This window comes from Mustelus asterias, chromosome 1, assembly GCF_964213995.1.
Source record: "Mustelus asterias chromosome 1, sMusAst1.hap1.1, whole genome shotgun sequence".
Lineage (NCBI taxonomy): Eukaryota > Metazoa > Chordata > Chondrichthyes > Carcharhiniformes > Triakidae > Mustelus > Mustelus asterias.
In genome coordinates, this window is record NC_135801.1 from 139,683,987 (window position 1) to 139,697,636 (window position 13,650).

Sequence of the window (13,650 nt, forward strand, 5' to 3'; positions counted from 1 at the left end):
CATACAGCTAGCACAACTCCAGCAATAGGACCAGCTCTTGACATGGTCATCTTTGGCACAACCCCAAGTTCATTACTTGGTTGCATCCTTTTCCTGACTTGCAAGTTGTTCCTCAACAATATTATTCATGGGCATGATGTGATTTTCCATATGACGGTAACACCCAGCTCTACTGTATCCGCGTTTCCCTTTGCTTAATAAATGTCTCTCTGCTGTCCTATTGCCTGCCCAACGTTCTAGATGAGCCAGAACTTTGTACAATTGAATTGAGAAGATTAAAGCTATTCATTGTATTCCCCCTTTGCCAAAAACTCAATAACCTTGCCGCAGAGTCAAGTTCCCTTATCGTTGTTCATTTTAGCCATACAAGACAGCCCTTGACACTGTGCTTTGCTCAAGTCAGAGTGGAGGTTCCAGTTGCCAACTCCAGCCTCCACCAAAACTGTTTACTTCCACCTTTCTAAACCACCCATCTCCATTCCTTATATCACTACCAATGTAGTTGAAACCCTAATCAATGCTTCTTTGCTACTTCCAGAAATGATTTCTTCGTCTTCACTGATCTCAGAAGCTCTTTCCTGCCAATGAACTCTTCACATGCAAAATCCCATCATTAACATCCTGTTTCATAAATATTGCTTGCTCTTTTCTCCAGTCCTTGCCAATCTGCATTGGCACCTATTCCAATCCATCAATTTACAATCCTTGTCACATAGAATCATAGCACTGTGGAGGCTATTGATGTCCATACTGGCCAACATGGAGCCATCCAGCTTAATCCCACTTTCTGACTCTTGGTCTGTACATACCAGTACTTTTAAAAAGTTCTGAGTGTTCCTAGCTCTATCAGCCTTTTCAGGCAATGGGTTCCAGATCCCCACCATTCTCCACTTGAATCTCCTTAACCTCATGCCTCTTATCCTAAGTCTGTGCCCTCTGGTTATGGGGCCCCTCAACCAAGAAGGATAAAATCTTCCTTTCCACTCGATACCCTCATATTTCAGGTCTCCCCTCAACCTCATCTGAAAGAAAACAATCCTAGCCTATCCAATCCTTCATCATAACAAGACTTCTTTAGTCCAGCTAACACCTTCATAAATCTCCTTTGTATCCACCCCTAGTGCAATCACATTTTCCTATAGTATGGTAGCCAGAACTGCACCAGTTCTCCAACACTCCAGTTGTGGTCTAACTAGTGTTTTATGCAGTTCCAGCATAACCTCCCAGCTCATGTATTCTATACCTCAACTAATAAAGGTAAATATCCCATATCCCTTCTTAATCACCTTTATCAACCATCAGGGATCTGTGGACATACAGTCCAAGGTCCCTCTGTTTCTCTACACTTCACGGTGTCCTACCATTTACTGTGTATTCCTGTGTATAGCTAGCTTCACACTTGTCTGGATTAAACACTATTTGCTACTGTTCCACCTGCCTGAAAAATCCATTGATATCTCCCTGCACGCTGCAGCTTTCTCTTTAAGAATCAACCACATAGCCAATTTTTGTGTCATCTGCGAACTTAAGCCAAAACCATTGACACATACCACAAAAAGCAAATGATCTCGTACTGAGTCCTGCAGAATCCTTTTGGAAACAGCCTCAAAAATATCCATCGTCGACCATTACCCTTTACTTGTCTCTGGGCCAAATTTGGATCCCATTTGCCACTTTGCCTTTGATCCCATGGGCTTGTAACCAGTCTGCCACATGAGATACTATTAAAATCCTTGATAAAATCCATATTGAGCTGTTACATCAAATGCACTACCTTCTTCAACTCTCCTTGTTACCTTTCAACAATTCAGACACAACCTTCCTCAACAAACGCATATTGACTCTTAATTAATGTATCTTTCTAAATGAAGCTTTATCCTGTCCCTCAGACTTTTTTCTAATAATCTTCCCACCACTGAGTTTAGGCTAACTGGCCTGTAATTACTCAATCTATCCCTTCTCCATTTTTTGAACAATTGTACAATGTTAGCCGTCCTCTGGCACAATGCCTGCAGCCAGAGAGGATTGGAAGATGATGGCCAAAAACTCCACTCTGTCTTCTCTTGCTTTCCTCAAAAGCCTAGGATACATTTCACCCAAGCCTGAGGATTTATCCACTTTCAAAGATGTTAATGCCTTAAAACTTACTATGTTACTTTCATCTAACATTTCATACTCCTCCGCCCTAATTGCAATGTCTAAATCATCCCTTTGACTCACTTTGCCATAATCTCGTTCATCTTTTCACCCTCTACCCCCTCCCAAGACCCTGGTATTTCAACTCTGCGTGCATTTCCAATCCCAGGCTGCAAAATGTGGCAGAACTCCCACTTGTTTTGGCTGTACCCATGGATGGATGCTTTGTAACCACAGAGCCTCTTTTCCTGCCTTACAACATCTTTCCAAAACCTTTCGATTTAACCATGCCTTAAACCCTTGACTTGCATTCTATGTCAGGTCTTGCTCTGAAGTTGGAATGTTTCACACATTACACAGGAGGAAAAGTCCGTTCAATTTTTTCAGATCCCAAAAAAAATCCATAAGACTGGCACCAATCAATGCTGGAGTTCCATTTTAAGAGTTGCTGAAAAATGGCAAATGGAGTTTAACCCTGATAAATGTGAGGTGATTCATTTTGGTAGGACTAATTTAAATGTGGATTACAGGGTCAAAGGTAGGGTTCTGAAGACTGTGGAGGAACAGAGAGATCTTGGGGTCCATATCCACAGATCTCTAAAGGTTGCCACTCAAATGGATAGAGCTGTGAAGAAGGCCTATAGTGTGTTAGCTTTTATTAACAGGGGGTTGGAGTTTAAGAGCCGTGGGGTTATGCTGCAACTGTACAGGACCTTGGTGAGACCACATTTGGAATATTGTGTGCAGTTCTGGTCACCTCACTATAAAAAGGATGTGGAAGCGCTGGAAAGAGTGCAGAGGAGATTTACCAGGATGCTGCCTGGTTTGGAGGGTAGGTCTTATGAGGAAAGGTTGAGGGAGCTGGGGCTGTTCTCTCTGGAGTGGAGGAGGCTGAGGGGAGACTTAATAGAGGTTTATAAAATGATGAAGGGGATAGATAGAGTGAACGTTCAAAGACTATTTCCTCGGGTGGATGGAGCTATTACAAGGGGGCATGACTATAGGGTTCATGGTAGGAGATACAGGACGGATATCAGAGGTAGGTTCTTTATGCAGAGAGTGGTTGGGGTGTGGAATGGACTGCCTGCAGTGATAGTGGAGTCAGACACTTTAGGAACATTTAAGCGGTTATTGGATAGGCACATGGAGCACACCAGGATGATAGGGAGTGGGATAGCTTGATCTTGGTTTCAGATAAAGCTCGGCACAACATCGTGGGCCGAAGGGCCTGTTCTGTGCTGTACTGTTCTATGTTCTATAAGATCTACAAGACCAGTCTGGAAAATTTTTACTGGTATCCTTCATTTCCAAGTTTTGCTGGTTTTACTTTGGGTGTTTGTCAATGATGCAAAAATAACAAGTGATCAAATTGTCATAAACTGTAACCGCTTGCTTCGTCCTTCTCCCGATATTTATTCTGTCTTTGTGTAAAACCTGGTGTAAACACACAAATAATGAAGGGAGGGGTAGGAAAGCATTAATCTCAAACTGCCAAATCCCCAATTTATTGTTCTGTATTTGCATAATAAAAGCAGCTATCCAAACTATAAGGATTTAAAGTTGATTAACAAGAAGTTTTTAGTACATTCATGCACCTGTCTTTCAGTACCTGGAAGTATCGTACTTATCAAAAAAAATTGTGAATTCTAAAGTAAAACGTGACAATTTACGCTGTAATTGAAAAATTATCCAAATATCTCAATCTCACCAAATAAGTATTGTATCCATTTTTCAGGAATCCGTACTGTCAGGAAAATTATAAAATAAAAACTCAAGTTTATTAAATAATATAAAGTAGTGTTTCGCTTACTGTTTTACCGATAGACTCCTGCAGACACATTTCAGACCATATAATATGATGTGCAACCCTACATGAATGCTCACGGTTATCCCATGCATGCTGCTGAAAGAACTGGCTGAATGATACTTAACCAGAAATGCCTACTGAAGCAAATCTTCTGTGTTAGCTCATGATTGTGTGACCAGAGTGGATTCTTTAATACATTGTTGGACATCTGGAGCATTTGTAGAGTAATTATTTAGTATTTCCATGATATTCATATACATATTTAAAGGCAGTGCATGTTATTAATTAGGATTCCCTTTTCTGGAATAAAAACCAGAGCACGTCACTCCAGAAGTAATAGCAGTTTTTATCAGTGTAGAATTGTTAATGAAACATTGATCGCATTATTTCAAGTTCATTGCTGAACAGTAATTCATTTAGATCTAACAAACAGTTGTGAATTGGATGTGAGGGAATATTCAGTTCAGGGAATATGAGTAAGCAAAATAGAATCCCGGAAGGGAAGTACTCAGTGGCAATTTGATAATATCTGCTGCATTGCTGACCAGGGACAAAAGATATCCCAACTTCAAAGTGTCCCACAGTGCTGTGACTTATCATATGCATTCCCTTTATCACTAGAATTCTTCTGATTGCATCAGTGCTGGCAGAAGGTTAAAGAATGGATTACGTCTGAAATCGTAAGTAGACTGCATGTTATCTTTATGTGGGTATCTGCTAATCGTGGTTACACCGGAAACAACTTAGTTTTTTTTATTCATTCATGGGACATGGGTGTTGCTGGCTGGCCAGCATTTATTTCACCACTCACCTGAAGAAGGGGCTTAGAGCTTCGAAAGCTTGTGTGGCTTTTGCTACCAAATAAACCTGTTGGACTTTAACCTGGTGTTGTTAAACTTCTTACTGTGTTCACCCCAGTCCAACGCCGGCATCTCCACATCAGCATTTATTGCCCAGTCCTAGTTGCCTGAGGGCAGTTGAGAGAGAACCACATTGCTGTGGTCCTGGAGTCAAATATAGGCCAGACTGGGTAAGGATGGCAGATTTTCTTCCCTAAACGACATTCGTGAACCAAATGGGTTTTTCTGACAATCAGCAATGGCTTCATGGTCATCAGTAGAACCCCAAGGTTCCTTCTCTCTCAAGTGGATGCTAATAGCTTCCATGGCACTATTCAAAGAAAAGAAAGGCTGTACTTTCGTCAAAGCTAGTATTTATCCTTCAAACACCTAAAGTATTGTTGTTCGTGGGAGTTTTCTGTGTGCAAATTGGCTGCTGCATTTCCTACATTACAAGAGCAACTGCATTTCAGAAGTGCTGTTTTTTTTTGGCTGGAAAATCCTGAGGTAATGAAAGGTGCGACACAAGTCCCAAGTCTTTATTTTATCTCTAACATATCAAGTATGGAATGTCAGATAATCAGCAGCTGTTCCTATTCTTCAAAACTTGAGCAATTGCTATGTGATGACATATTTTTCTCGAGTGACTGACTCTCTTCACTGCTGCTCACCCCACCTAAAAAATACAAGATTATTTCTCTCGTAACTCCATGGCCTTCACCGTGTTCATATAATTGAATGAGCATTTGCCCCCACCCTTTCCTCTGGCATAATAGTATGAAGTTCCAGTATGTTGCAGCTGAAATATTTTATCTGTCAAAATCCAGGCTTTGAAATATGTCAACTTCAAGAATTTATTTCCCACAACTCGAACCCTTTAGGCCTACCATCAGAAAAATATCCTCACATGATGCAATTTCCGTCAATGTTTCTCTTTAAAAAGAAAGAAGCTTGAAAAGCTTATTCAGTGAAGGATTGCAAAATTCCCCCTGTGCTTTGTATCTTGAGGACAAAGATGGTACAGGATGTCATTGTTATCTTCCTTTGCCCACAAATAGTTCTGCTAAATGTAGCTTGAGAAAAAAATCACTAAGTGTCTGATCCAACGCATCAATTATTTTTTTCCAGCAATTCAAGTGATCTTCATTTAATGTTGGCATCAGGTGAATAATTAATTGAAATCAAACAATGAGCAAATTAATCTTTCTTGATTTAGTTTCCTGTCACTTAACTGATCATTTGTCGAACAGGTTTTCGATAAATTCCATGGAACACAGAGTCCTGAAATAGTTTGTTCATTCCCAGCACTTCAGTGCTGTTGAACTCTCCACTAGTGGTCCTCACTTCTTCCAAATAATCTGTGGCTATTTAAAACCCAAACTTGTCATTGTCTAATCTTTAATGTTGGTCTTTCTCAACACCTATCCTCCTCTTACAGTTTCCCATAATATAAGTTTGGGCTTTTTATTTGACTTTCTTCAGATAGTTTTTCCCCTTAATTTTTCTTCTTTACTACCATTGCTGCTTCTGTTGAAGATGGTAACCTAGGTGCTGAGTTAAGATTTCACAGTACTTCACTGACGTTGGCAGTCTTGATCTGTGAGGTTAGATCTTGTTATGCAGCCTATTTTAACTGAGCGATGTCACAGGTGACTCAGATTCTTACCTTGGCTGAAGATACCCCTGCACTCCCACCCCTACATGTGATGGAAGCATACATGTAACACACACTAGCAAATGTCAGCTTATTTTTCTTTCTTTACTGTATCAAGGTTTATTATCCTGCCCAATAGTATTTGAGGTCAGATGCTATTTAATTTAAAATCCAGCCTTTATAACTCAAAAGCATGTGCTATTGGTTAGCACTGAAATATTTCCCATTGTGGCGTATCCATATGCATGTTGATTTTTTTTTTCCTTCTTGCATTAGGTCAGTACTGTGTAATGTTGTGATGTCTTCCAAAACTATCAACGCTGATAAGTATCCTCTTAGTTCCATGAACATGCAAACAAGGAGCATGCGTAGACCATTCAGCCACTTGGGTCTGCTCTGTCATTTAGTAAGACCATGCATCTGAATTTTTGTTATAATCCTCCCATGAGACATTGGACCTGATTTTAACTCTGCAAATAGTGGGTTCTGAACAAGTTAAAATCTCATCCATTGTCTCCAGTAACCAGCCTCCCATCCATTGACTCTGTCTACACTTCTTGTTGCCTCCACAAAGCAGCCAGCATAACTAAGGCCCCCACACACCCCAAACATTCTCTCTCTCACCTTCTTCCTTCGAGAAAAAGATACAAAAGTCTGAGGTCATGTACCAACCGACTCAAGAACAGCTTCTTCCCTGCTGCTGTCAGACTTTTGAATAGACTTCCCTTGCATTAAGTTGATCTTTCTCTACACCCTAGCTATGACTGTAACACTACATTCTGCACTCTCTTGTTTCCTTCTCTGTGAAAAGTATTTTTGTCTGTATAGTGCGCAAGAAACAATACTTTTCACTATGTTAATACATGTGACAATAATAAATCAAAATCAGTACCTGAAAATTCATTTGCACTAAACTCACTACACTCTATGCAAGTCACTTCAGAAAACTGTGTCAGGTTTGCCAAACATGCCTTGCTTTTAATAAATTAGTCTTGGTTGTCTATGATTATCTAAAGCACCTCTTGACGTTTGTGATCTCAAAATTATGGATTCTTAAGCCACATCACAAGATTAGCTGATCTAAACACTCTTGCTTCATCTTTCTCTCCCCACTTGACAGTTAACATTGGCTATGCTACAGTTCCCCAGCACAATTTGCATATCTAAAGAAGATTTAAAAACTTGTGAACAGACTCTGCTATCTCCACCTTTTGATGTATGCCATCAAGGCAATGTGACTTATCCTTTTAGCATTCTGCTTTCTTTTAAGCCAATTCCTTTTGCACAGTTAACTCTAGCAACTGTTCCACAGCCTCCTATAATACATCTATATTTTCATTTCATAGTACCTTTTACATTCCCATGCTTCATTTTTCTTTATATTTGCTTCATTTTTTATTGTCTTATTTTCCCCTTCCCCATAAGGGTAGTTATTTTTCAAGTGAAAGTATTGATCCTGGCCATGTGAAAATGGATCCTGTCTGGTCTTTACTACCCCAAAACTAATCTCAATAGATTTAGGTTTCTGGCGTTATTGCTTCAGACATACACAAACATCCTTTAACTTGCATCCTGCACTAGTTAGTGCAAAAATAGCAGTATGTAATCCTGTGATTACTACTATTAAGTACCTACTCTATACTTTGCCTCTAGTTTCTGAAGTTTTCTTAGCAGGTTGTCAGTTCTATTCCATTAGTTCAACATAAACTATGACTTCTGGCTGTTATACTTACCTATCCAAAATCTTTGCCATCTACTCAGTGAAGTCCCTTAGCTTGGCAGTTGCAAGCAACATGTCATTTGGGACCCTTTGTTGCTGCTACAAAAGCACTTGTCTAGATTACCGTGTAGAGAATTCCTTAATACTGCCATGCTTCTGCTCTTTATGGCAACAATTTCACAAACTTTACAATGCAGAAGGAGGCCATTTGGCCCATCAAGTGCACTGGTTCTCTGACAGAGCATTCCACCTAGTCCCTCTCCCCTGCCTTATCCCTGTAACCTTGCCCATTCTGTTCAGATGGTTAAACCTGCCTCTACCACCCCCTCAGAACATTAATTCCAGACTCCAACCACCCTCTGGATGAAAAAAGTTTGCCTCACATCACTTTTACTCTTTTGCTGATTATCTTGAATGTGCGCCCCCTAATTCTTGAATTTGTTCCGTGGTGTTGCTCGTGGTTGCCTTCCTTTGAGCTGCTGTTGGGACTCAGCCTGTTCATCAATTCAACACTCTTGAGGTCATCCATTTCCCTTCCCCTCCTCATTAACTTGCTCTCTAATCACCCCCTGGAGAAAGTTTTTTAATTAATTTGGCAAGTGTTGGATGCAGCAGCAAAGAAGAGACAACGGTCATCGAAAGCTAGCACAGCCAAACAACACAAAGGATTGTGTGATGAGCAGAAATTGAATGGAGCCTGTACCTCCACCTCAATGAAAATTCCATCCTTGCAGGCACTTTCTTCAAAGGCAGGCCAAGCGGGAATATTCCCAACTCCAGCTCCCCACCTTGATGATGATAAATATAGCAGAAGCTTTGTTTAGTGTTAAGAAATAGAAAAGGAGTTACATTGCTACATCTTGAGTAAAGACTCCCAAATAATGAGAAGGTGATCAAGGAGCAGATCACGAGGCAAATTTCAGCAAAAAGTATTGGAACAGTAGAAGTAGTAGAGCAGTAATGAGTAGGAGATTTCAATTATCCTAATTTATAAACGAGGGTGGGGATGGGGGCAAAAAGCAATGAAGGACAAGCAGTGTGAAAAGTTCCTAAAATGTATACAGGGGAAATTTATAAATTAGTATGTTTCTAGCCCAACAAGGACGGAAGCAGTTCTGGATCTAATTCTGGGGTGTGATGTAAGCAAAGGGAAAGAGAATATGAGAAAAGCTTTGGCAAGTAACAAAAGGGTGAAAACCCAACATTTTTTTATAAACATGTAGAAAGTATTGATGGTGCTGTTTTGGGACAAAATAGGAAATGATCGTCATTGTATGCAGTGTAGATGTAAGCACAGCATTACAAAGAGAAATTAATAGTTTAAGTCGGAGGTTCCCTGAAGGCCCCACAAGTGTGTTGCAAAATAAGATTAAAAATTATTAAACATTAATGTAAATGAACTAAATCTGTTCTTCGTTTTCAGTTCTGTGGTTGGCATCTCCAAGTCGTGATGAACCTCGGGCCTCCCACGCATGCACCGGCTGGGAGTGGGCCACACCAGCGCGGTTCAGATGTTTTACATTGGCGCTTAATCAATGTAAAAGAAAAATCACAACTGCACGTGCGTGGTCTTTTCTCAGCCGGCGCATGCATGGTGCAGATCGACAACATAAAACATTCTGAACCGCGCGTGTGCAGCCCTTTCCTGGCTGACCCATGCACAGGAGATCCCAGGTTCTTTGGGAATTGGAGATGCTGACCATGGAGTTGAAGACGGAAGCCCCGTATAAAGCCTGCGTAAAAACACAAAGGGCGCAGGAAACAGGGAGAGGTTGAAAACGAGCGAAGACGGGGAGAAGTAGGGAAAAAAAGTCCCTAGTAAGGGAACAAGACCGAAGTAAGAAATAGGAACCAATAAAGTTAAGAAAAGGAGAAGCAGGCTCCAGTATTGTGTTTGACATGAAAATGATAAAGCTTTCATTGCAAACTTCTTAAGCTAATGAAAATTGTATTAAATGGTAGTTTGGCATATTTAGAGATAAAGGCATGCAAGAGGGCAGTTCAGTTGGAGAAAATAGGAGGTGTGCCATGACATCCTAAAGGTTGGGAACCACTGGTTTAAGTGGATTACTGCTAGTTTCAATTATTTTTTTGTTTACTCCTCTCCTACACCCCCCATCGGCATTGCTCCAAATTTAGGATCTTGCCTTAAATATCTGGCAGGGATAGAAGTATTGGATCCTTCTGCATGCAACAATGAACATGTTGGTACTTAACATGTGCCTGCACAATATCAAATTATGGAACAGCATAAACCAGTGATATAGCAGTTGTATCACCTAGTGATCTGAACTGTGTTTGCTTTTCAGACATTCCAACAACCCCCACCCTCTGCCTCTGAAATCTTTTCAAAGGCGAGCCAAACACCTGATGAGACAAGGCCAGATATCAGTCATTAAGCTTCTTTATTTCACTGATAGGGAATAGACGGTGTAATGGTGACCGGCAGATTGGCTTACATCAATCAGTACAACTTGACTTTGCCTAATAGAAAGTAATAAATCAAGCTTTACCACATAAATGGATCATCCTGCTTGGTTTAAATAAAATCACAGAAGTGCCCTTCCTGAATTCTGCACCACCTGAACATAGCTAAAACTTGACCTTTTGGTTTTCTATTTCAAAAACTGTCTCTCCGTATTCATTAACCACTGCCAGAATGGAAGCCAGCTGACTAGTCGATCCCTGCAGAGTACATGGGACCAGTGACTCCTATGGGGAAGCAATAAAAATAAATTACTTTTCCATTTCTATTAGTTTAGCAGGAATTTGTTCAGACATTAAATGCAGAAACCTTTCAAAATGAAACTTGCTTATTTGACTAAATAGTAAAGAATATCTTCACGTGTATATTTTACTCTTCAGGAGACACCTACGGAGTGCGTTTGCAGGAGAATCCAGCAAATTTTCATTGAGAAGCAGCACAAGTCCTTCTATTAGCCGCTCTTTGCTTGGAAATTTTGAGGTAATACATAATACTGCCAACTCTGGCGGATGTGTTCTGGGAGGTTCCATCAAGTGACTTCCCCGCCAATCCAAAACTGGTTATGAAATGTGATTTATTCTGTTTTTTTAACTCCTTCCACATTGGTAATCACCAACCAAGGTCATAGCTGGAAATATGGTTTATCCATCCGCTGGAAAATGAGCACCATTCCTAGTTCTGGTTTGCTGCCACTCCATTCATTTAGTACAACGAGAGCTTTACACCTGAGCTCATGTCCATGAAAAGCCCAGATGACGGAATGGCATGAAATACCCCTCCTGTGAAACACTCTGCAGTGAATGAACCCTCTGTGCACACTGGCAATCCAGCCTGCCAGGGAGTGGTGCATGTACAGAACTGCAAGTGAGCTATGCAATGGCCAAATAGTTGGTGTGCGATAACGAAAAACCTCGGTTCACTTGTATTAAACCCTTGCCATAACTGGAACAACAAGTTCAACTAATTAGGCAGGGTGGAACAAAGCAAATCCCCAGCCCTGTAACAGCAGAAACTGGGTACGAAGCATAAGATGCACTCTGCACATTCATTAACTGAATGTAAAATAGATTAGTGTAATGATTTTTTTCTGAAGAAGTACTGAAATCAAATGGATATTGTACAAATTACTAGATTCAAAATAGGAACAGTTGGGCGGTCCAACTGCTATTCTTTATACTATGTGGAATTCAACTGTGACGATTATCTTCTGGTTTTTTACTACTTCAGATGGACTCCAGTAGTTGGTTAGCAATTATGATATGAAATGAATGTCCAATTCTTCAAATTTTTCTGCACCGTGTAAAAATTGATATCAATGAACAAATGTCGATTGTTCAGATTTTCCAGTTTAATTTGCCTTTTTTTTTAGAAAGGTGTTTTGATTTGGATCATGTATAGGAAATCGAATTGGATGAAAAGTGGATGTAATTTGCTGTTATCTGATGAGAAATTCTCCTTTCTTTTCACTCCTTTCTTGGGCCATGGAAACACATGGCAATGGGACAGGCAAGGTCTGCTGGGAAGCAGAGGTGGGAGTAGCCAGCTCCTTTGGGTTTTCAAGTTTGCGAAGTGTTAGAATACCAATGACAACCTCCCAACAGGAGCTGGGTAAAATGGGACTCAAAACTTCATTCTACCTTTGCTAAAATAGTGCAAATTGCTCCAATGCCTTATGCTATGTTGCAAGAGTAAGTAGAGATGTGCAAATTTTGATGGAATGTAACTGATTTATTCTTTATAATATAGGAATCATAACACTACCTTTTTGTGTTGATGTCTTTTATTTCATTTCAGGAATCCCTGTTAAAAGGCAGATTTGCACCGTCAGGAAGAATCGAAGGTTTTACAGCTGAACTTGGAGCAAGTGGATCATATTGCCCACAGCATGTAACACTACCTGTGGATGTGTCTTACTATAACATTTCTGAACACAGTGCCCCATCACCATTCCTGGTAAGAGAATGCCTTGTGGGTATTATGTCAGACTACAGTTCGTTGTCCACTTTTCCTCAGTTGATAGACACACTCGCCTTGGAATCAGAAGGTTGTGTACATTCAAGTTCCACCAGAGAATTGAGTGTCAAAATCTAGGCTGACACTCCAGTACAGCACTGCGGGAGCACTGCCCTGTCAGAAGTACTATCTATCTTCTGAGATGTGAAACCAAGACCCCTGTCTGTAGATGCAAAATATTCCTTGTTATTATTTCAAAGAAGCTCGAAGGAGCTGTCCTTGGTATCCTGTCAACATTTATTCCTCAATCAACATCACTAAACCAGATTATCTGATCATGATTTCAGTTGCTGTGTAGGGAACCTTGTTGTAACCACATTGGCTTTAATGATTAGATTGAATAGTAACTGCACTTCAAAAGTACTTCATTGTTAAGCACTTTGGGACTATCTGAAACACGCTATATAAAATGCAAATCTATCTTTCTTTCTGCTACCTGTTTATAACTTGTGGACAAGTACTGGTGTTATCCTATAATAAACCTTTTAATTCTTTTAAATATAATTATATTAATTATATCTCCATACCCAGATGTGAATTTCTTTGTAAAATAACTGTTTCCATAGCTGTGTAGCATCTTCACATCACATGATATCACTGACAGTATTCATCCAAAAAATGTTGTCTCTTTTTTTACAATTGCTATTTCTATAAAATTTGGACTTTTCAGTTAATTTTGCAGTTAATGTGCAATTGTCCACTCAACGTTATTGTATTAGTTGTTAATAAATCAGACCTTTGTTATGCAAAGGACACTGCAGCATAGAAATTCAATGGTGCCATGCCAGTTTTTCAAGTACTTGAGCTTATAATATAGCGGGCAGAAACATATGCTGCTTATGAGTTGATAATATTTAGCCCTCATAGGCAATCAAAATGTTTTGGGCCTGACCATGAACCAAGCTTTGGGTCCATATGTTGATAAGGGACCTAATGCTTGTTAAGGACCCCTCTGCAATATTGAATTGTCCTGAGGCAGCCAACGCTAGTTGCATT

The 13,650-nt window shown here is 40.1% G+C and overlaps 1 protein-coding gene across 6 annotated transcripts in view; it reads left to right on the plus strand.

Moving 5' to 3' along the window:
* The window catches only part of atosb (atos homolog b), a 143,909-nt gene that overhangs the window by 112,958 nt on the left and 17,301 nt on the right, over nucleotides 1-13,650 (plus strand). For all 6 annotated transcript variants that reach the window (XM_078219476.1, XM_078219472.1, XM_078219475.1 and 3 more), the window contains 3 exons: nucleotides 4,565-4,623; nucleotides 11,022-11,121; nucleotides 12,436-12,594. In XM_078219476.1, coding sequence (XP_078075602.1) covers nucleotides 4,565-4,623; nucleotides 11,022-11,121; nucleotides 12,436-12,594 — 318 coding nt within the window. The remainder of the gene's footprint in view (nucleotides 1-4,564; nucleotides 4,624-11,021; nucleotides 11,122-12,435; nucleotides 12,595-13,650) is intronic.